This window comes from Cucumis sativus, chromosome 2, assembly GCF_000004075.3.
Source record: "Cucumis sativus cultivar 9930 chromosome 2, Cucumber_9930_V3, whole genome shotgun sequence".
Classification (NCBI taxonomy): Eukaryota; Viridiplantae; Streptophyta; class Magnoliopsida; order Cucurbitales; family Cucurbitaceae; genus Cucumis; species Cucumis sativus.
In genome coordinates this window covers 13,456,514-13,481,175 of record NC_026656.2, presented here as the reverse complement: position 1 = coordinate 13,481,175, position 24,662 = coordinate 13,456,514, and the positions used below count along the sequence as shown (strand labels likewise).

At 33.9% G+C, this 24,662-nt stretch overlaps 2 protein-coding genes across 2 annotated transcripts; one reads left to right on the top strand and one right to left on the bottom strand.

Annotated features, from left to right (window-relative positions):
- Positions 1-4,966: 4,966 nt before the first annotated feature.
- Positions 4,967-6,833, top strand: LOC101207767 (serine/threonine protein phosphatase 2A 57 kDa regulatory subunit B' beta isoform). Its single transcript, XM_004147030.3, has 2 exons — positions 4,967-5,995; positions 6,579-6,833. The coding sequence occupies exons 1-2, from the start codon at positions 4,967-4,969 to the stop codon at positions 6,831-6,833; spliced, it is 1,284 nt and encodes a 427-aa protein (XP_004147078.1).
- Positions 6,834-7,710: 877 nt separating this feature from the next.
- Positions 7,711-24,124, bottom strand: LOC101222100 (transportin-1). Its single transcript, XM_004147006.3, has 29 exons — positions 23,686-24,124; positions 22,879-23,166; positions 22,368-22,457; positions 22,121-22,198; positions 21,942-22,022; positions 20,861-20,911; positions 20,571-20,656; positions 18,724-18,790; positions 18,572-18,628; positions 18,453-18,482; positions 18,245-18,304; positions 18,025-18,138; positions 17,362-17,475; positions 17,032-17,130; positions 16,669-16,794; positions 16,479-16,553; positions 16,254-16,325; positions 15,994-16,104; positions 15,275-15,358; positions 12,173-12,280; positions 11,841-11,942; positions 11,523-11,585; positions 11,373-11,447; positions 10,595-10,666; positions 10,190-10,314; positions 9,718-9,769; positions 9,574-9,642; positions 9,441-9,500; positions 7,711-8,619 (listed from the first exon to the last, which is right to left on the bottom strand). Exons 1-29 carry the CDS (start codon positions 23,866-23,868, stop codon positions 8,536-8,538), a joined length of 2,676 nt encoding a protein of 891 aa, XP_004147054.2. The 5' UTR covers positions 23,869-24,124; the 3' UTR covers positions 7,711-8,535.
- Positions 24,125-24,662: the final 538 nt, after the last annotated feature.

Here is a 24,662-nt window from a genome sequence, read left to right as displayed (position 1 = left end):
AACTACTAGAGAATGAAGCTTCATCGGAATCTCAAACACGACGAACTTCATGGACGACGGCGGCGAGCCACTCGATGCAACCAAAACCGTGCTTCTTGAGGATACGGAGAAAGGTAGGGTGGGAGGTGGTGGGTGGGGTGAGCATGGGCTGAAGGTAGGCGAGGGCGGCGTGTTTGACAAGAGGGTTCTTGATGGGGAGTTGGTCGAAGGCTGGGGAGGTGGCGGATGGGGGCGGAGAAGGGGAGTCGGGGAGGAGGTCTTTGAGGCTGGTGTAGGATTGAAGAGGGGTCATTTCGATGTCGTCGGAGAATTCTAGTTCGGGAGAGCTGAGAGGGTGATTGGGAGAGAGGAAGGAAGTTGGAGAAGGAGAAGGAGAAGGAGAAGGAGAATCTTCCATGGTGGAGATGGAGAGGAGAGAGAGATTGAAATTGGGATTTTAATGGAATTACTAAGAAAGATTTGGAGAGAAAGAGAGAGGGAGAGTCTGTGTGTGATTTGGTTTGTACAAATAATGGTGTAGGAGAGAAGGTGTGTGTGTGTGTTGTGAGGAGTGGAGAGGAATTTGATGGGAGTTTTCGAGCGTGGGAACCACGCGCTTTGTAGGAGGGTGGGACTTGATTATCAATTATAATTACTAACGTTTACAAATATAGCTGTAAAAATCAAAGTCTATAAACCATATTACAAATATGATCTACCATTCAAACATATATAACAAAAGTCTATCATTCGATTTTGCTATATTTATAATTTTTAAAAATGTTACTAATATTTTTAATTATTATCTATAAAATTGTTGCTCAATAAATTGTCGATGTAAATGGAAATATTATTGAAATCTCAATTTTCAAGAAACATCTGTTATGTTTTGTATTGTATTTATATCAGTGATAAATTGTTGTTTATGTTTTCATGGTTTTTGAATTTTTAGTTACGATATAATGGAAATTAATATCTATGAAAATATCAACATGTAGGTGAAACTTTAATTCTATCATTATAATTAAGGTCTCATCTTACTTGTCTATGATGCTATTTAGAGAAAAGTAATGTTGATGCATCCTATACTCACCACTAAAACAAAAAAAATGTTAAATAATCAAAATGTTATGAGTAAGAAACATGAAAATGTGTTAAGTTATGATCGAACAATTTGATGAGGTGCATAAAGATAGGTATTGCTCAATATGTTGCACCTAAGTATTTTTCTTTAAAATATGAAAACATATTATTTATAAGTCACACTTCATTGCGAATAAAGAGTATTTACTAAACTCTATACAAGAAAATAGGATATGAGTCCCAACATTTTTTTATTATGACATCCTATAATCTAATTGTTACACTCAAAATATTGGAATAATAGTACTAGTAGTCATGTGAGGGACAAAAGGAGAACATGAATGGGCCAAGTGAGGAAGAGAACATGAAAAGACATGATATTTTTGGTCGAATGACTTGTTATATACTTGCCTCAACTTGGCTGAGGTCAATACCTTTTGAGGCTAAACAGTCCAACATACTCGCCTCGACCTCAAAGACTGAGGTTGAGATCATAACTCTCTTTCATTCACGATGACTCACTTTAAACATCATCCTAAGGTAAAAGTATTTCCTCCGATCTCTAACATCATGATCTTAAGGTAAAAGTACTTCATCTCATCGCTATCCTATTCTATTTAGATTAAAAACTTGGTTCTTTATAAGAATGCCCATTTATCACTATTGTTGAGAATAATCCAAATTCCATGCATAAACTAAAATAAGTATTTAAACTTTACCTTTGTACTAACGTTTTAAGAATTTGAAGCGTATGAATAACTACTAATAATATACTTTACAAAGTATGGAAACTCATCTTTAACTTTTTCAATATTTTTAGACATACTCTCCAACTTTTCATTCTTATTATTATATATCAAAACATCCTCTAAACAAGTGGCGTATCTAAATATCGACACATGCCATGTTTGGTATGTCTTTATAGACAAGAGACTTACAATCGGTTGGTAAGACCCATAGTGTTAAATTTATAAAGGAGTGGGTGACTATACTTTTAAGCCTTCTTTATTTACTCTAATTTGTATATCCATATGCACACCTTTCCAATATTTTAAACTTAAAAAGTTGGATATTTAATACATGTTTAGATAAGAAGAAGTGATCTAATATAGGTTCAATGTAAATTAGATTAGATTATCAATATAAGATGTAATCATATTTGTTAGGTGATTTATTTAAACAATTGGTTAATAAAGTTGGATTTGGTTTTATTTGCAGAACTAAACATTATGCTATATTATATACTCATACCTAATTCTATGCTGTACTCATTTTGATATCTCTTCAAAGTATATACACATGTATAGATATATATTAATTGTTGAAAATACAATTAAAGTCTCACACCGGTTAGATAAGACGATGATGATGAATATATAAGTGATAACAATTAGCTTTTAAGAAGTTACTGAAAGTAAAACAACGAGGTGTCCGAACAAATATGTTTAAGACTTTTTATTATTATTGTTATTATTATTTGAAGAAAATGAAAAATGAGTCCATGCTTATGTTTAGTCTCTGTGGATGACAATATATATTTTGTCACATTCTAAGTTAGAGAAGGGAAATTTCTATTGGTTTTATTTTGACTTTAAAATTAAATATAAATTTTTGTGACATAGAATTATTATTAGGGAACTATTATTTTGATCATAGGTTTTTGCATCAATAAGATGAGGACAAGTGTTTTCATTGATTCCATTCATATATGTGAACTGATGGATCTCTTTTCTTTTTCTATAGATTTGGAAGAAATTTGAAAGAGATATTTTTCTTTTTGTTTGAATAAAATAGAGTTATTTGATTAAGCTAAGTTGAATATTTAAATAATAGAATGTTTTACTTGGTAAATAATATATTAATTAAACACGTGTATATTTGTTATTTGGGCTACTCAATAAGTTTTTAGAAATTGTTAAGATTATTTATCTTAAAAATTTTAAAATAAATAAATCTTAGAATATCATTTTACACGTTTTTGAATGAGGTTAATTGGAATAAAAATTTAAAGCCTCCATTGATAAATTTATCAGATTTTTTTTAAAAAAAATTTAAACACTATTTCCCAAAATCTAATAAATTAATATCACTAACAATTCAAATATTCATTTGTAAAGAAGACAACCAAAAATAACAATTGAATTCAAATTTAAATTCTAAGACAGAATAAAAGTTCTTGAGTTTTTTTTTTTTTTTTGGATTTTGGTAAGTATATTGTTTTGAAATTTTTAGCCAAATTCTAAAAAAAAAAGTTTCTACAATCACTTCTTTTAGTTTTTGAAAATTTTGCATGATTTTTTAAAATATCAATATAAAGTAAACAACAAGAAGTTAGATGTAGAAAAAGTGTTTATAGAAAAACTTCTCAAAAACTAAAAAAATGATTACTAAAATGGAAACTACATTATTTAGTTTTCAAAACTTGACTTAATTTAAAAATATTAGTAAAAAATGTATAGCATATATAACTAGAAACTCACAAGAGTAGAAATAGTGTCTATAGATTTTAATTTGAAAAACTAACGAGTGTTTAGGGTGAGGATCAAACCCTATCATACTATAATAACCACCTCTTGTTATAATAAATACTATCTTATAGTTCCTTGTTAACTATAGTTAATACTTTTAAAACCTTCATTTTGCTACCGTTTTCACTATTTGCAATGATTTTACGATAAGACATTTTTTAATAGTTTGGTGTGAGTTATAATAGTCCATCTCATCTAAAGTAAGTTGGGGGTCACAACTTCTAAATGTATAACATTTTGAAACTCGAACACGAAATGAAAACTAATAAAATTTTGAGTGGAGGAGCAAAAAGAGTAGACTAGCCAAGTACATATAAGTAAGCCACATGTAGCCAAAGAAAGAAAGAGCAAGCAACAATTTGTCTTAGTGGTTTTTGGGTTTCATTTAAGATAAATGAGCCCAACCCAAAGAAAGTCTATGTTTTGTGTAAATCTTTTATTGAAATTGTTCCTATGATTTTAGGCATGGATTAAACCAATATAATATTTATCCTTATCAAAATACCCACTTAACATCAAGTAGTCCAACTGTTTGGAAAATTATTATTATAGTTCAAGATCATGATAAAGATTATATAATCAAGATATTCGAACTACATACTTAAACGAGCTTCAAACAAAAAGAACATCTTGAAGAATAATAGAAAGGATAAATTGAGAAAAATTGGTCAAAGAACTCGTTCTCAAGGTCCTCGTGAATGTTTTTTGTCCTACTTTTTAAAACTTAAGAATTGTGATCGATTGCTTACCTCGTTTCAACTAATTTTACAAAATTATCCTTGCTTATTTTCTTTCTAGTGTTTTTCTTCTCCGATGTAACCAACTTCTACAAGACCATGTATCAACTCTAGGTAGCTACACGAGCAACTCCATTTCGTGTTACCAAAATACTGATTTACACTCCAAAGAGCGAGAAAAGTGAATTCAATAGGTTCAAAGTCCTGTTTTGATAATTTCATTTAAATTTGACGTCAGCAAAGAGTAAAAGAAGGCCCTCGCGAGACAAAATCTTGTTTCATGACCGGGGTGAAAAGAAGATAGAGAGAAAAGAGTGGGTGGAAGATTTAGAGAGAGATGAGAAGAAAACAAAATATATTTAAAAAGAAGCAAAAACCAATCAAATAATCCCTAGTTTTTGTAAGAGTCATAGGCTCCTTGTGAATAAAACAATGCAAGCCGTTTGAAGTATCTTTCAAATTTGATCATATCAATAAGAATTTTTATCTTCTTCCCATTGCATAACTTTAGTAATATCCGTTTCATCAAACTACAAATACAATCAATCAAAACTCAAGATTTCCCTCTCCCTCTCTTTCTGTTCATCATCTTCCTAAACCCTAAACCTAATGAACTTCCTAACCTCAAAAAACTAATCAATGGGTGCTCAAACCAACACTCAAAGATCCTTCTCAAAACTTTCTAAGTCTCTTCCAACTCTAAAACATCTCTTTGATCATGATCCATTCACCAACAAACCCTTTGGCTTAACTAATATTGTTCTTCAAGACGAAATTCTTTCCATCATTTCCTTTTGCTCTTCCATGGCACTACCAACTACTTCTCATGAATTGAAAAGATTCAAACTTACTCATCTTTTCACCGTCATTAAAACATCAAAGAAACCGTTACACCGTGACGTTTTATCGTCGGTGATGTCGTTGATATCCATTAATCTCTTTCGTCCACTCCCTCCCCCTTCCCCGGCTTTTCCAATCACATCCTCGACCCTTGCTGAAGAAAACGAAGTCGTTGTCTGCTCCACCATTCCTTCTCTCAACTGGCTGCAACTTGAAGTTGTTTATGATATCCTCTTGTGGCTAGTAATCAACATTGATACTCAAACACTTGAGAAACATATAGATAAAACTTTTCTTCTCGGACTTCTTTCGCTATTCGATTCGGATGAATCGAAGGAACGAGAGAGTTTGAAGAATGTTTTTCATCAAATGTATTACAAGTTCACAAAGTATAGATCATTCATGAGAAAAGCAATGAGTGGTGTGTTTTTGGAGTATATTTTTGAAACAGAGAGGCATAATGGGATAGCTGAGATGCTTGAGATTTGGGGAAGCATAATCAATGGTTTTGCAGTTCCATTGAAGGAAGAACACAAAGTTTTTTTGAAAAGGATATTGATTCCTTTACATAAGGTTAAAGGAATGCAGAGTTTCAACAAGCAATTGAGTTATTGTGTTTATCAATTTGTGGAGAAGGAGAGTGAGCTTGGTGGGTTCATAGTGAGAAAGATTATGAAGTATTGGCCTCAAGCTAATAGTCAAAAAGAGATAAAGTTGATTGAGGAATTGGAGGATTTAGTGGAGAAATTGGATCCCAAACTATATAGGGATTTGGCTTTGCCCTTTTGTTCACACATGACCAAATGTTTCAAGAGTTTGAACTCCATGGTAAGATTGAATCCCCTCCTCAAATTCCATAACTATTTGACTTTTAGTTTGAAAATCTATAAAAACATCTTTCATCTCTTAACTTTTTGCTTTTTTATCAACCTCTTTTCAATATTATTAAACATCAAGTCAGGTTTTGAAAACTAAAACAAAATGCTTTTAGAAATTTATTTGTGTTCTTGGAATTGATCGAACACAAGTATTTTGCTTACGTTGTAAGAAGTGAAGAGGAAATAGATATCTAATTTTCAAAAATCGAAAACCAAATAGCTAAAGAGGATCTAAAATTAATAATTATAAAAAAGAAAAAAAAGATGAAAGGACCATCTTTGGTTTTATTATGCATCTGTCATAAAAACTAATTTACTTCATAGTTTTTCTCCCTTTAGTTTTTTAATTTATCTTGGGTGTTTTTTAAGTACTTTATCATAGAAAATTTCTCTCTTGTGGGAATGCATACTTCTTGTAGTAGAGGTTGAATTAAAATAACTTTTCAATATAACTTAATGAATCAAATCAAGGTTGTTTCTATGTCTATTGATACTGACAAAAGCTCCTCATCAATGGCATCTTTTAAATTCAGGTGGCGGAGCGAGCTCTATACATATGGAATAGCGAAGCATTTGTGACGATGGTATATAGCGCCATGGAAGAAGTATTTCCAGTAATTATAAGAGGAATGGAAAACATTATTACGAGTCATTGGAACGAAAACATTAAAGAATTGGCACATAATGTGAAGGCCATTCTTCAAGAAATGAATCCAATTCTTTATCACAAAACTCTCCATCAAAACCGCTTTAAATATTTCGAAGCAACCCAAATTCACAGATTGTAATCAATCTCGTTTGGTAACGATTTTGTTTTTTAAACTTATGCTTGTTTTCTCTTACACTTGATTATGTGCTTCTCATATTTCTTTAAAAACCACTCAATTCTTAATCAAATTCTAAAACAAAAAACGTTTTGAAACCATTTTGCTTTTTTTTTTCTTTCTAAAATCTAAGTCTAAATACACTACTTCCACCTCCAAAATTCTTCCTTTGTTATTGATTTCATTTCAGTTTTAGAAGTGTCAAAATTTGAAAACTAAATGAAAAAGTAACTTTTAAAACCTTTTTGTTATTTTTAAAATTTAGTTAAGAGTTCAATCATTATAATGAAGAAATATGCAAATCATTGTAAAAGTTGAGAGAAAATAGCTGTAATTTTCATAAACAAAAGAGGTTACCAAACCAATCTTACAAAATAGGTGAAGAAGCTTAGATTTTAAAATTTTGTTTGTGAAGAACAAGTACGAAGACAAAAAAAAACTTAGAGAGTCAAAACTTGAGGATGCTTACAACCATAATATTCACCAAAAAGAAAACTAAATAGTTGAAAGATGTTCCAAATTTTGTTGCAACAAATTAAAGTGCACAACCAATTGTCAAATATCAATTCTATACAAGGATGAAGATCAGATGAAGAGTTTGGTCAAAGCATCCATAATTAAATAATGCTAAATGGCAGCATTAGTTTTATGTAGTTTGTACAAGTTGAGGTTTTAATTAGAGAATGTCAAACTATTTGTATCAATTGAGTCAACATTGAATGGTAATTTACAATAGTTATCTCAAAAATCATAATATTTCTATTAGCATTTCTTTGTAGATTTGAAAAGGCAATACTTAAAAAAGGCTCTAAGTGTAAACTGTAAGATGAGAATGTGACAATTCATCCAAAGAATAAACTTTAATTTAAAGCCCAGAGATTTACATCAATTCTGTAAGACTATAAGAACTCACTCATCCTCATTTCCTCAAAAACTTCACTCAAACCCTACAATACTATTCATAATTTGCTTTTGTAGGCTGATTGTGAAGATAAAACCCAAACAAAAAGAGGAGGTTTTAGTACAAACATGATATGGTTTAATTATATGAGAAAACTAAAGTACATGAAGGTTCCTTATTGCTTCCAAAGACAAACAAAAAATCCCCAAATCACCACCAGCTGCTAAATGTAGCAAGAATAACTCAGCTCTATCTTTCATAATAGAAAACCTATCGCGCCGATGCGCCCTATTCATTAATGGAAAAATCATAGGACCAAAGTCGTAAAATCAAAAAGGAAAAGAAAAATGTGCTGACTCTCTACCTATAAACCATCGCCCCAAAATCGATATAACGAATCCAGACTCATGATGAAAGAAAAGGAAAAGGAATGGGAACACTATAAGAAGGGCACCACACTATCTCAACATATCTCCCTGTACAACATTTTTTTTTCTCACTTCAGCTGGCTTCATTTTCAAGTGCTGTCTCAACCAACCAAGTCAACCTGTATAATTATCTTAAGAAGGATGTGCAATCTTCTTCAAGCTCAGCAGCAAACTTGATTATTTTTTTTTTTTAACTTGAAGTTTGCTCCAATCATCAATAATAAGGACACACAGACAACGCCACAAAACGACCCATCCCATCGGTTTTCGAGACAGAATTTGAAGCATATGTTTGAGAAGAATGCTTGCTGATAACTGATAAAACATCATCATCATCCTATACTTGATATTTTGATAGTTTGTCCTTCACGGATGGTTCCAGAGACGAAATACACTGGTCCCACCCACCATTTCTCAGCATCTGTCAAATGGACATTTGATATGAACATTAATAATTACTAAGACTACTATATTTTTATAACTAGTATGAAGATCTTGGTGAACAGAGATACTGATTTTGCCCTCCATTTAAGGCTATCAACCAGTTGACAAAGACCTCCACCCCTGGTCAATAAATCTGAGACTCCAAAGGAGCTGTCAATTCTTACCATTTATCATTACCCCGCCCATCGCAATTATGTGACATTTATCCTTTTCCCATCTTTTTAATGGTAAGATAAAAATTATTATGACAAATAAAATGGGATAATTGCAATAGTTATCACGTTTAGGCTAACAATTAAGTGTATAGCAATATTTTTAGAAAACTGAAAATATAGAAAAATCTATTAGTAATAGACTCCTATAGGCAATATAGTCTATCACCGATACTTCGAGAGTTGGATCTAAATTTTGCTATATATGCAAATTCTTTTGCATTGTGTTATATCTGCTAATACTTTAAAACCTAAGTGCTAAATTTTCAGCTGTCCAATAAATTAATATAAAAGGGCCCACAAATGTGGCCAAGCCAAACGGTGAGGAGCACAAAAAAAATCGACGTCCTTGGGAAATTTGGTCCTTATTTTCTTCACCTATTTCTTTTCCTTATAATTTTAACCACAAAGCTAACTATGCCAGCCTAGCCCATCACTTCCATCTAACTCTTAAATAGCATCATAAAGGAACACCACCAGTTTATAATGTACTCCAGAGTTACTTTCTTTGAATACCAATTATTTAAAAATTATTTCCCTTAAAAAGGGGAGTAGGGGAATAGTCGGAAGTAATTTAGCTACAAACCTGCTTATAACCGTGTAGAACCTGGCATACTTCATTATGAAGATCTTGACTTCTTATTTCCTGCAGGCAACAATCTCATCTTAGAAAGAAAACATCAAGCAATGTCAGATATTGATAAAGTTTCCAGGCTTACATGCCAACTGGCAATAGCTTTGCACATATAAGGAAGTGAAGTTACTGCCCCTGAAGGATTTGATTTAACCTGAAACCAACCAAGACACAACAGTTGTTAATAATCAGAAACACGTATAGTATTTGCTACAAATTTAAGACTTACCAGAGCGCAAAGACCTCGAAAAGCATCCTCCTTTTCTACATCATCACGTATCCTGCCAGTAAAATAAAACCTTGACCCATGTTAAAAAAAAAAAAAAATACAACGGATTTAAAATTAAAAATAAATAAACAAAATTGCTTCGGTTTTTCCTAGGGATACAGAGATGTGATTTGGCTAATGCTGGTGTCTAAGTTAAGTAACTTATGTGCAGATACAGAGATGTGATTAAAACAAAAACAATCAGAAGTCTACAATTTGACCTAGCAATTAATTTGAAGGTCCTTAAGTTCACAACCATGGTTTATAACTTTAGAACAGTGAGACAACTATAAGCCACTTCTACTTAGAAAACAGAATACATAAACTTTTGGCATTCAGTAACAAGGTTGAGGTGTCATGTCTTAGGTGCAATTATATCTAATAATAGAACATCCTTAAGCCTAAGAACGTAATGTAAAGAAGAGAACCTTACATGGATAAAGCAGTGCACCATGGTTGGATGAAATGTTCCATATGTGGTGACACTAGCTGAGGGCAAACCCATGCGATCCTTCCAAGTGTAATTGCACTGTTTTCTACCAGAGATTTATTTAGCTCCTGCATCGTACAAAGAAATGAAATTACATAATAATGATCCTGTTAAGTACAATCAACACATTTCAAAATCCCTCCTAAGGATGCAATGGGAACTCTTTACACACAACATTCTCTCATGAACTGAACCTACATATATATATCTACCTTTCCTCTTTATATATATATACCTACCTTTCCTCTCATATGTTTCTAGTTCTTAGTGAACAAGAAGCTTATTGGTGCCATAATACAAAAATGATGAGACGTGTTCTATGTTAGTGCAAAAGAAAGGGATCATCACCTGTGCATGTTGAAGAATCGGGACCAAGCTTGAAATCACTGTCATAACGACAGGAGAAATTTCTTGGCGTACCTGAATCAATAACAATTCCATATCATGTAAATAACTGCTTACAAATTCCATCTGTCACCAAGATTGATGTAGTTCGTGCAACGGAATGCTATAAATTTTAAATTCAAACCACCATCATAAAGGAAAGTTTAAGTATTAAATCACTAATTAACCCAAAAGCTTAAGCTAATAGACAAAGGTAAGTTTAATACTATATCGACACTTTTAGATTCCCTAACTTGTGGGTTTGGAAATTTTTAGAAACTCCAACAAGTGAATCAATATCAATTGGAGAGGAAATAACATTGCAAAATATCAAAAGCTAAAACTAATAGGTGAAGGTAAAGTTAACATGATATCAACATTTTAAAGATAATATGATAAAAGACCCTCTTTGTTAGGTTGAAGTTCTGCCTTTTCTTTAAGCTATTGATTTGAAATAATTCCTTAACTAGTCCTTTTCTTTAACATTATAGTAGGGAATAGTGATGAATTTCCAGGTTGAGGCCATTTTACCATCGGATGCATTACATCAGTACTGAAATTTACTTGCATGAGAAGAGAGGGAGAGAAAAAAGAAAAAAGAAACTTTTTTTGCTAATACATGTTCTTCATCCCAAAGCCAAACATAAACTTAAATAGTCACAATAAGAGGGATGTGTGAAGACATGTATACATACAAGCTCATATACGGCACTCTGTGAGTGTATGAAAAGTTTACACATACCTTAACAGCTAATTCTCCAATTGCCCAGCAGGCATTGTTTGCCACAGAAACAATTTCCTTCAGCTTAGGAGTATCCTGTGCAAATTACACGTATAAGACTAGTAAAATAACCTCAAATTAGAAACGTAAGCCATAAAATAGCTTAATTACCAGTTGCTTTGCTGCAGCGGTAAGAAATTCTGATAAACGCGGTTGCAAATGGACGTGGCATACCTGACCACATAATATAAATAAACCATAAACACAAGAAAAATATCAAGAAACAGAAGTTCCTAGTAGTCAGCAAAGACTTGCATATAAATCATGTGCCTCCTCCCTCCACTGAAGAACATTTCATTACTTTTTCAAGGGCAAATAGGCAAGCACGATTAATGCTGAGAGGCTCATTGCGATTAAAAATTTTGAATAACCTACTAAATATAATGGAACAAAGGAAAAACAATCCAAGAGATTAATCCAAATGCTTACTCTTCCAAGATCCCCAAGCAATGCAAAGGCACTCTGTCGGACATCAGAAGCTTCATCCATGCAGCATTGCAAGAGCAAGTCCCTCAAATTGCTTTGAGAAACCTGAGGGGAATTCCATAAAATGCCACATGCAAGCAAGTTCAGAATATATTGTCGTATCAATTACTACTAGAAGAAAGCAGTCACATTCGATCAGAGAAATATACAATAAAACAGTAATAAAATAGTCCTAAAAAAATTTATCAACATCTGATATCCTCCCCTTTTCAAATCTTACAAAAGGATCACAAAAGAAAAAGGTGAGGCAAATGTTTGGTTTAGAATTTAATTACCAAACTTTCAATTCCACTGCCAAGACCTTCTGCGAGTCCTGAAAGAAGATCAAGACAGCACACAATGAACTCTCTATCATACTGAACCCCAGCAGAAACAGGCTCAACCTGCAATAGGAAATCAAATCAACATCTTAGATCAAACAATTCAAGCATAGAATAGCAGCTAGCAGTGATCAACGCTATAATTCAAACTTAACCACACATATCATCAAAGAGTAACCAGACTTCAGGCACTTAACTTAGTACAAGGTAACATGAAAATAGTGGGAATGAGAAAAAAAAAAGAACAAATCTATGAATTATAGCATTTTTTACTGAGGAGAAACATATTGATCATAATTTCATCGATGGTATGATTATTAAACGGGAAATAGAGTGCCGAGAGAGACTACAAAATACTAATCCATTATAAGGGACATAAGAGGGTGAATGTACACCAAATGATCCATGCATACAAAAGATCAAAAAATTGAGTGAAATCCATTTCTCTCTTGAAAGATGTGGTGATTTCGCTCGTTCCAAATAAGCCAGAAGTAAGCTTTGATGATGAAAGTCCACAAGATCGCTTTCTCATTCTTGTACGGATGGCCATAAGAAGCATATTCAAAAGAGTTATAGGGTTCGTTTGGGAACATCACATTATAGATGAAACACGATAAGCTACTCCTCCAAAAGGATTAGCCATAGATACAAAAGATCAATAAGTGCATGATGGATTCACCACTGGCAACGAAGAACAGATCAATTAGTGGCAGACACAATCCAAGGGACCTTTTGGATAATGATATCAGTTGTGTCAATGCATCCATGGCCGACCTCCCATATGAGGAACTGTATCTTTTTGGAATGAGTCCTTTCCAAATGTTCTTATAAAGGAATGCATTTTGATCGTTTCCACAAGAGGAAAGGTGATGAGAGATCAATTTCAATGAAAACTGACCAGATTTGTCCAAATTCCATCTCCACAAGTCACCGACCATGGGGCTATTAGGGGGCAATAATAATGTGGAAAATCCAGATCATTCTGTAATTTTGTGTTCATTAAGATATGTCTCCACCCAAGGACCCATGCTTTGTAAATCTGGTTCCAACAATGTGCAATGGCGGCCTCCTTCTAACGGACTAGCGCAAATAATCTAGGAAAAGCACTATTGAAATAATAGTCTCCAGCCCATATATCATTCCAGAAAGATGTATTGTCACCATTGCCAACAATCTGAACAATATTATCATGAATTAGATTCCTCTGTTCTCCAATATAGGTCCACGGGCCTTTAGTCTTTTTAAAGAATCTGCTTTGTGGTTGTAGGGGTGATCATATTTAGCATCAATAAAGCACCTCCAGAGGGCATTTTCCTCCAATTGATAACTCCAAATCCATTTCACCAAAAGACTTTTGTTCCTTTGTTTAATTCAGTGAAGCCGAGGCCCCCTTCAGATGTTGAGACTTGTATTTTCCATCATTTGATTTAGTGGATACCTCTTTTATCTTTATGCCCGTTACAAAGGAAGTTCCCGCAAAGCTTCTTGATTCTGTCAACACACAGATTTGGAGATATCTTAAAGAGAGAGGAAATATGTAGGCAGATTGAGAGTGGCTTTGATCAAATGTGAGCCTACCACCTTTGGAAATATAATTTTCATTCCGACTCTTAAGGCACCTTTCAACCTTCTCTTCCCAAAAAGCATATGTGAAGGGTTTAGCATTCAAAAGCAAACCAAGATAAGTCAAGGGCAAAGTACCAACCATACAGCCAAATGAAGCAGCCAGAGAAGCAATTGTACTATTGTTTAAGTGTATGCCCATGAGTTCCGACTTTCAGTGATTATGCGAAAACCGTATGTATTCTCAAATGAATGCATATTCTCAAAAGAATTCCCAGCTTTTCCTCATCAGGTAAGGAGAAAAGGATGGTATCACCCACAAACTGTAAATGGTTAATACTAATCTCAGAATTCCTGAAAACAAAGCCCTCAATGAGATCGAAGTTTAGTCCCTTCGTAGGCAGAATGAAAGTGGGTTTTTCTTTCAACCACCAATGTGAATAAGAATCGGGAAAGAAATAAAAGCCACCAAAGAGGATTTTTTTTTCTATTGAGATTCTTTGATTTCTTCTATTGAGGGCCTCACCCATATACTCCTCACGTCTTGACTTTCACCCATTTGTAACTTCCTAATTTCTTATTTAAAATTTCTAATTATCAATGAAAGAGTTTTCTTTTCCTAAAAAACGGGGAGAGAGAGAGAGAGAACAGAGCAGAACAGAACAGAAGAAAGAAACATACAATACTTCTTATAAGGAAAAGAAATAAAAGTTAAATCCTATGACAGAAGACATGTTTGAGAGAAACCAACAGGTCTTCCATAATAAATCTTCCTCCTGGAAGGATAGATTTGAATTGGCTTGGTTGAATGCCTCCTCACGGTGCTCACATAAACAATTCAAAGATTTCTCTCTACAAGATATTTTGATAAATTGGAAGGCTTTCATCTTTCACCGTTGACTGAAGCTCTAATTCTGGACTCTGGCTTTAGATGACTCATATGATGGCTGTCTCCTTCTTTCAGTTTTATATTCCAGTTTTCTGTATCTGTTCGTATTGTTCTCAGATTTTTTCAGATTTTTTTGGGTTGTAGTGGCTATGTTTAAGCCGGATTAATCATATGGTTGCTTGGTTTGTATTGGCTGCATGTAGCCTTTTGATCTTTAGTTACTTAGGTTGGACTCCTTTGTTTGAATATGATGAGAGTGCTACTGGGGTGTCAACCTAGTTGAGATGCCCGGATGCACCTGCTGATCCTTCTCGTTCTAATGTCATAACATTTGCTCATTGTATACTTATATTAATGCATGAGTTTGTTTTCTTTTTTTTAAAAAAAAGGCAGAAGACATGTTTTATCACAGCTACTGAGGACCTTTCTTGCATTATCACATTGGTGATTAATAAAGAAAACTGACCCTATGCACAAATATGAAATAAAGCTTAATCACCTTAATACTATAACAAGAAGAAAGACAAAGAAACAAGGAGAAAACTACAGTGTATAACAATGGGAGTTAAATAAGTATTTATTCAAAATCAAAAATCAGGAAAAACCTTTGCCATTTGTTGGGTCTGGATGATGTTTATGCATCTCTGATACACAGGCGGAGCAAATTGGGTAAATCCAGTCCCCAAAGCCTAGAAAATGGAAAGAATATTAATTGTTTTTCTCAAAATTACAGTTATTATGACTAATAGATAAGTAAACCAACTCCTGGCTGAATCCATGAAGTACAAACATTGCAAGAAACAAAGCTTTCTCACGCAATGAATCCTCTCATTTTCCCCAAACTCCAGTCAAGATAAATTTCCAAGAACATCGAATTTCACAATACACGGAATTTTGGAAGTCCGGTAACTAGTTTGTGACATTTAAACTCTCTCCCTCACCTGTAATTTGGTTTTGTGTGTGTAGTGGTGGGGGTATAAAACTAGTAGAGAGAGAGAACTACATGACATAAGGAACCATACATCACCCAGCTCACTTTTTTTATGCCAAAAACCATTAGTCCAAAACACCAGAAATTTTGTCAACGGTTTCCAAAACATTCAAACAGAAACCAACCACCAAAACCATGTGAAAATTTCAGTGCAAACATTTGGGAGAGTGTAAAACTTACAAGATTATTTATAATATAAATAGGTATTTCACAGCTTTACCCACTGTTCTCAAAATCAATTCAATAATTTGTTAAATGACCTTTGGGGAACTTGAAAATAAATGGGACTACGCATAAGAAAATGAGCCAATAAGCCAAAACACGAATCAACACCTGTGCTATAGATGTGAAGCACTCCAACAGGGGGAAAAGATCTTTGTCTGAGTTAGAAAGTTGCTGCCATTTGGCAATTAATGGTGGCATGAGAATATCAAGATAAACAGGCTGCAATCATGACAAATCAGACGAAGTCAGTCTTTTATGTACTACATGCAGAAGATCAAAATTATTGTACACTCAATAAGTTGCCGATCTACAATGCATCAAAAGAAAATGAGATGATGAGGTGAAAAGCATCACAATTCACATGTTACCTGATTTAGCTCCCCTCCTACAGCATCTGCTAAGGTTCCAATAGCATCATACACTATCCGTAGATTCCGTCTCTGCACAACATACATACAAGCTTTAAGCATAGATAGTTTTCATTCCAGAAAGAAAGACGGACTGTTGTCTATATTTATTATATATATGAAATTAATGTCTGTAGCAGACGTCTCTTTCTCTATAAGAGAAAATTAGGCAGATAGTTAGGATACCTGATATTTTCCGAAAGCACATATTAGGTGCTGTAATATATTTTTCAAATGGGGTGCTAATTCCTCGGCAGCTTCCTGCAAGTTACTAAACCCCCATCATGAACTATATAGAGAATAATTCATTAGCAGGTAAATGAAGAGTCTTTTTTTTTAATGAAAAAGCAGGTAAATGAAGTTTCAATAGAAGAACCTCCTCCAGCGTTGCAAAAGCAGAACAAGCAGCTTCTTGCACCCTCTTGTTATTGTCTAATAATCTTCGTAGAAGTCCCATGAGAACTTTATCAAATTGTTCGTAACCTTTCTGAGTTCCAATGCCCTAAGATGGGGGAAAAGTGAAATAGGATACACATCAAACGCATGCTTCGTGAAAGTCCCATGAGAACATTATCAAACTGTTCATATTCTCAGGGGCCCTTAGCTTCTATCTTTGGCATGGAATAATAAAACCACAGGATTCAAAATACCACATAATTTAGAAAAAGTACAGTAGTTTGTACAAAATTTTGCATAAACATTCCCAAATAAAATAAACTGAACACTCACAAACACATACCTGCACAATGAACTTGCTGAAACGAGAAAGTGTCCAACAAGATATACTCCTTATTAGAGGAAATCTATCATCTAAAAGAGGAATGAGAAATTTAACAATCTGCAAAAAGCACAAACCATTGAATATTTTGATTTTATAGGTGAGAAAGCAACACGAGCAACATTAAGTTATAAGATATCACAAACTGCCAATTAAAGGAATGGATCTATTAAAAACAATGAACAGTATTTACTCAACAAATTTCCATTGAAAATATTAATTATAGGAACTTGTATCAATCAGAACCCAAAAGTTATGAACATGGCTGATTAAAATCATAGAGCACATCACCTCAGGCAGATGAGGATAAAGTCCAGTAATGCAACCTTCAGCTATCGCACCAAGAGCCAGTACAGCAGCTTCTCTTTCTTTCCAGGCTTCATCACCATTAGCGGACAAATTGGCCTAATAAAAATCTCGGCGAAGTTCATATATCAAATTAAAACATCTACCAAGAAAGAAATTGAAACTATGGAGAATTCTAGGGCACAATAATATATAAAATCCAAATAAGTCCATAGAACTAACAATTCCCTCATACCAGGTATTTTTTATGATGCATCAAAGCAAGATAAATGCCAATAGTAATGAAGAATGGCATTTAATGAATATACACATCAAGTCTTTACTTTGGTAAATAAACAGAAATCTAAAGTTCATTCAAGTGATTAAACTGTCATGCGAAAGCAGTTTTAGACAAGCACGCCACAAAAGCAACAATGCCTATAACTGTAGAGGGAAAGAAAATAAATAAAAGGGCAAATAACTGAAGGAAAATACAAGATAAAGTTCACAGTGAATGATGTCCTGAGCGACTGACAATAGAAAGAATATAGAAACAAAAACAGTGAAATGTTACACACCAGAGTTTTGCTTCTTTTGCCAATTATTTGTCTACCTGGACATTTTTTTTATAGAAAACAAAGTCCGCTAATGTACGGAATTTTTGCCTACCTCGACAACAGGCATCAACATAGGAAGAATGTCATCCCCAAACACATTTGAGAGAATATCAAGAGCTGCAGCACTGCATTTGCGCAAGTTCCATATATTTACAATGTCATCATCCTGAATTATGCAAAGATGTAGATAATTAAACCAAACATAGTAATTGTTTTTATCTGTTGATCAAAACCAATAAGCCAAAAGTAAAGAAAATATCAACATGACATACATCATCTTCTGCATTCTCCGACCCATGTAACCTTGATGAATGGAAACGGGGTTTTAGATCCTGGAGTGCAACAATTCAGGCAAAATATTAATAAAGATGACATCATTAAGTAAATAGCACGTGCTCATCATGAACATCAAGGTGGTGAAACACTGATATTTTCCACGTATGCTCTCCAAAATCAGCATTGAAGAAAAAATAATTGTACCTGCTCTCGGTCTGGAAGAGATCCATCTTCCTGTAAAGACGAGTAGAAGACACATAATGAAATATACTAATGGGCAAACCTAATTATACAAATATAAAAATCTAAGTATGCCAGTTCACCTCAGCCTCAAGAAGTGATTCATCGTCATCAGCATAGACCATATTTGACAATAATGCCTACAGAAGTTGAAACATGCACATAAAAAGCATTACAAATATCTCAACAGCAAGGTATCGAAAGGAAGAAATATTTATCTGAGCATGTGCCATACTGGAATTAAACGTGGCAAGAACTCTCTTAAGTTCTCAGGAGGTAATTGGGCATCACAATATGCAGACCTGCCAAGCATAACTTAAAATGAAACAAATATAACAAAGAAAATAACCAACACAAATATTCATTAGGTTAGAGGGGGAAATTTTTAAAAAGAAGCCATCATCCATTAGCAGTCTCAAAGGCCAAGGGCGGAAGAAACATGAGTATCCATTAGGAACATGATTTACCGTGAATTTGCAATGACAATAAGGGGAAAAAAACTTTATCTTGGAGCAAAATATCTTCTCCATTTGGTAATTACAGCTTATTCACCCTCATTTCACATTGAAGGTGTTTTTGTAATTGTTCACTAATAGAATATTCTTTTGTAACTAATTTCAAAAATAAATGAAATGGGTTTGTTTCACATCAAGGGGAAGAAAAAACATAGTAACAACACTCTTATGCTATGAAATAAATAATGTTGTATCCTTGGGTGAAAGTAATTGATTTCCCTAATAGTAAGGGCCCTTCAATGGAAGGGGGCTACAATGTGGACCAAATATCCCACAGATCTTTGGCAAAAACGTACTAAATGTGAAGAAAGCCCACCTATATTCCACCTTTTCCACACAACATATTATGAGGATCAAGACAAACGGAGGGGAACACCTTAAAGGTGTCTTTCATATCTGAGGCAAAACTATCAAACAATGTACTGAATCATTTTGGATTCTCAAACGGTCTATCTAAAAGCAAATATGGCATACCATGGGTATAAATGCTTTTTGAGCATCTTAATTTCTAAAAGAAAAAAACCAGAATTTTTGCTATAGATTGATAGTGAAGAAAATGTGCAAGTAGCATGAAAATTAGTTTTGTATGAACTCAAAGCCAAAAATTACTTGTTTGGGATATCAAGGCAAGGCCACAAACAAACATGATTAAAAAAATAGAAAATAAAAAAGAGAAGAAAGGTGCACATATGAGCATTGAGCATTCAACCAAGCTAACAAAAGTTTTCAACTCGTTCAAAAAATGAGCTTTATCAAAACTCAACAGTTCAGAAGCCTTCCAAAAAGGAAGGTGTATTTTTTTTATATTCGTGAGTGTCCACGCACCTCAACTAATCTCATGAAACAAACCGTATGACCCTACAACATTTGGGTGTCAAGGAAGCTCTTAGGAAATTAATTCATAGGTAGATGACCACTATAGATTGAATCTGTGACCTCTTAGTTAGTTATTGAGACTATGTCTCCTTTCTTTACCACTAGGTCAACCCATTTCCAAGAAGGTATATTATGATAGTGAACTTAAACCTAATGACACACAAAATAACAAACACTAAAACACAAAATGAAACAAGTAAGCACCTTCCGGCAAGCACGGTTGGAACAAGACAAGAAAATTTACAATAGTCAGGAGACTTCAGTTTTAGATCTTGCCTTACTTGTGGCGTCCTCTCGAGTTATCTCTCTAAATCTTTTCATGACTAATCTATTTCCTTGGTAGAGGCCAACCACAACACCTCTTTCGCAATTCCTAGTGTTCTTAAATACATGTCCCCTTCGTATTTGCATATTTAATTCATCGATGAAGTTTGTTCTTATAATAAAATATAGAACTATATCCAAGAGTCCAAAAAATCATGGAATAGAAAACCTATCAGTATAATTCCCGTTTCCTCAAAATTATGAAGAATAAGCAAACAATTAAAGAGAAAATAAAAGAAATCAATGAAACTAGAAAAAATGACAACAATAACCAAACTCATCTACAAAATTAAAGTTGTATAAACAAGTAACAAGCTATACCAGTTAAGATAGATAGAGAGGTGTAAAGTTACAAGATGACGATTACCAAAATTCACAGGCTTCAAGCGAAACTTCCTCATCAGCATCCTTATTAACTTGCAACATGTATTCGATTACATTCCGCAGATGTGGCTGCAAAACCACATGATAAACAGTTTTTTCAAAAACATGCAATGAAGAAAGATATTAATGTAGTATAAAGAATGATAAAATTATTGGTTCAAGAAGTGAAGGAATTAGACAGAAACCAACTTAATTTTTGTGTCCAAAGCACGTAAGGCAGGAAATTTTTAAGATATGATACATAATCCAACTAGGAGCAAATAGGAAACCAACCTCCAAGAAAGTTGGGCGTACTTCAATTAGCTGCACAAATGCTTGGCAAACCTGCTCGGAAAAGATGCAAAGCACAGAGAAGAATTAAAACTACTTGTTAAATCAACAATTAACCCAAAAGTTTAACTTGATGTGTTAGATAAAGTTAATTATATCAATACTTGAACACTTTCCCTCTCTTGTAGACTTACAAATTTGTAAAAAGTCCAAGTGAAAATCAATACTAATCAAGGGGGTCAGATGAACACACAACCTTCTACTCTAATTGAATGCTAAATCACCGATCAATCCAAAAGCCTAAACTAATAGATTACTTAAATCTACTTATATCATTATTTCAACACTAGATTACTCCAAGCCCACATTATAGGTGTCAAATAGATGGTTTATCGCAACATCCTAGGGCTGCATTATTTTTCTTCTATGAGGAACCAAAGGATTTATTAATCAATGAAACTTATGCACACAGAAATATTTGAAGATAAGATACTTGCGGGCAGAACTAAAAAGAAAGGAAAATTGGGAGAACGAAAATGGTGAGAGATAAAGCAAAATCTTTAACATCTATGAGAAAATATTAAAAGCAGTAAAGAAAATACGACATCAAGTTACGTGCAAACCCTAATACTGGGAGAAAAACCATGATCTGAATTTCTTAATATTATCTCATATGAACAAAAGATACAACAAGGGAAAAATAAATAGACAACGATCTTAAGATAAAAAAGGAAAGAATATTAGGGTTAATCTTTCGTTGGGCTTAAGCCCACTAATTCTAACAGTCCCCCTCAAGTTGAGACATAAATGTCAATAACGCCCAACTTGCTAAAGCATGAATCAAACTTTGTAACCTTCATGAGAAGATATGTTTGTATATTTATTTATTCAGAAGAAAAATACAACTGACACAAAAATTCCCACTACAGGTCAAGTAGCCACTTCCATTCAGCACAAGAGATATATACACGTAGACAAGACTGTATCAATCTCGACATATTAAATTTCTCTTGAGGCAAAAGAAAAAACAGATCACCAGCTATAATAACACATATTCTAGATGCACTTAGAATAAAGCACTAACCAACTTTCGCACTTCTGACGTAGAGTCATTTGCAAGAACAAATAAACCTTGAAGATACTGGTCCATGGATATGTAAAGCGCCTGCAATCATACATATTGTAAGAACCACTATCAATACAAAGACCAGAACAAGGTCCAAAATAAGTATTGACAAAGTATATCACATACTTATTACTTACAGTGGGCATCAGCATAATGTACTGATTCACAGAACTCAAGGAGAGTTTTCTCAATGTAGCATGTGGAGACTGGAAGAACTGTTCAAAAACACCCAAACGCAATAATCGGGAAACAGAGTTACAGGTAAAAGTGAAAAACAAACTGAAAGACCTTAACTGCAGTAGGTAGATAGAGCCTACAATGCCAATTGAGTCAATGATAACTATAAGTAGAAAAACAGATATGAGGGGTACAAGATGACCATACCTGAAATAATCTAGGAAGAAATACGTTGATTGGGCGTTCAGACAATCCAGGTACATCAGAGTCAAGCACTTGAGGTATATCTTCACAAATCTGAGCCAAAATTATAAATATATATAAATAAATGTCAAAGCTTGGTAACACACACTAAAATATCAAATTGTCTCTATATGAATTTAATATAAAACTATGTTCTAGATCTTCCTTGAGAGAATGCATAAAGAATTTCAAAAGTTAAAGGCCAAGTAAACTGTTAAATTGTCCTTGTAAACCTGGTTTTTAGCATGGACCAAAATATCAAATTTCATTTTCACAAAGTTTAAATCTGCCACAATCAGATTGGTCAATTTACAAACAAAACAAGCCGCCCTCAAGGGGCAGTCTCGTCTAAATATTGAACTTCACCATGCATATATAGAATATAGACTCAACAATAATATGACCAGAAATTTGGTCCGTACATTTGAACCTCTTAAAACTAGACGAAATAATATTCTAGGATAGAGAATAAAACCTTGGACAAAGCATCCATAGCACCTTCCATGTGATTTTGGTCTTTACTGTCTAAGCATCTTACAAGTGCTTGCAACAACTCAGGCCACCCCAATATTCCCCCTAGTTGAACAATGACACTGATGATGGTCCCGACTGTAGACCTAATATGTCTGTCTGCAGCTCCCATACATGGCAACAATTCGGATTTAATATATTGCTGAAAGACAGGAGTCATTGACTTGTATGCAGTTCTAAGGTTGTTTTTCAAAAGTAAGCCAGCAGCTTGTCGAACCTCAACTGATTTACCCTGCAGAAAGCTCCAATACATCAATTCCATTTCTGAATTCCAAAACTAGAATTTTGCAAATGAATGATAGGCTAAATCTAAAAGCAACTCGGAGGAACCTAAGTGACTAAAGAAGATTACCCTCCAGGAATCAAGCTTCAGAATCGTTATTACGAATCCAGTAGTATCAAATACATGAGAAGCGACTTCGTTTACAGGGAAGTAATACAGAAAAGATAGTAAAAAAGATTAACCCAGAATTTACTCATGAAATCAAACTTCCACTAAACAAATATGAACAATATCCACGAAGGCTCCATCTAAGTAAACAAGCATTCTCCTCGCATCAAGAAGAGTACTAAAAAAATTGATCAACCAATTAATCCCAACTCTACAAACTTTATCAAACCCAAACCCACAAATTAAAACCAAGAAGGTTGAAGCATCACACAGCCCATTCCAGCCAACCCCATCAAAACCCAATAAGCGAAATTGCAAGACCATTCAAACAACCGCAAAATAAGAGAGAACTGGAAGAACCTCAGCTCGTGCAAGAATAAACGCAAGATAATTATTGAAGTCAGGGAACTGAGAGTATTGCTGAAGTTGCTGCCAAATCTGGGACTTATCCGGATTCGAAGTAGGAGAAATTTGCTGCTCCAGCAAGCCACAGATCTCGTTGAACCCATTTTCCTGAGGATGCCAAGATGCACTCGCCGCCATAACAATCGATTAGAATCCAAAAACAAAACAAACCCAATAAAAAAAACTAAAACTGGAAATCGTATTTGATAAAAAGGGTTTTAAGGGGCATAGGCAAAAGGGGCCGCAATTTGATTGAATTGAAAAATGAAGAACAATGATAAAAGAAAGAATTTGTTGGAAGCGGCCAGTGAGGGAAGAAAGAGAGGGAATTATATAGGTGGGTCGGGTTATACGATATCAAGCGTGAGTGACAGTATCGTCAAAATTATTGGAGGCGACGACAATTCCACTGTCTTTTTAACTTTAACGTTTCCTTTAGTAAATTGAATGAACACACCATTTTGTATTGTTCTTCGAGTGTTTTGCTCGTGGGTTCTTAACAAGTTTTTCTTTTTCCAATGAATTTCTTTATTTCTATAGTTTAAACTTCTTTCTTTTTTCTCTATTTTTTAATGTTTACTTCATGTTATCAATTATGTGACTTTTGGATTCATAACCGATGACACCAAAAATATGTGATCATCCAAAATTATTACGGTGAGCTAATAGATCTTGAATTGAGAAGAGTGTGGTGAGGTAGAATGTCTCTTTATGTGCCCAAAAGTTACTTGGTGAGCTTATATTAAGTATGTGATCATCAAGGATTAACCTAAACTTGTAGCTTGTCATTTTTTTTATCAAGGTCGTGCACTTTATTTACCATTAGGTTAACTCATAATGATTGATGCATTTTTTACTTGTTTTAGATTGATAGTGACATTATACTTGTATGTAAGTTGTGCATTCCACAAATTGCATTCGTTGGTTGGACC

Excerpts from the sequence above, each read along its gene's own strand:
- LOC101207767 (XM_004147030.3), top strand. The coding sequence starts at position 4,967 with ATGGGTGCTCAAACCAACACTCAAAGATCCTTCTCAAAACTTTCTAAG. Across the intron at positions 5,996-6,578 it reads TCAAGAGTTTGAACTCCATG|GTGGCGGAGCGAGCTCTATA; the intron begins GTAAGATTGAAT and ends TTTTAAATTCAG.
- LOC101222100 (XM_004147006.3), bottom strand. The coding sequence starts at position 23,868 with ATGGCGGCGAGTGCATCTTGGCATCCTCAGGAAAATGGGTTCAACGAG. Across the intron at positions 16,554-16,668 it reads CTTTTGCAACGCTGGAGGAG|GAAGCTGCCGAGGAATTAGC; the intron begins GTTCTTCTATTG and ends AGTAACTTGCAG. Across the intron at positions 12,281-15,274 it reads AGACCCAACAAATGGCAAAG|GTTGAGCCTGTTTCTGCTGG; the intron begins GTTTTTCCTGAT and ends TTCCTATTGCAG.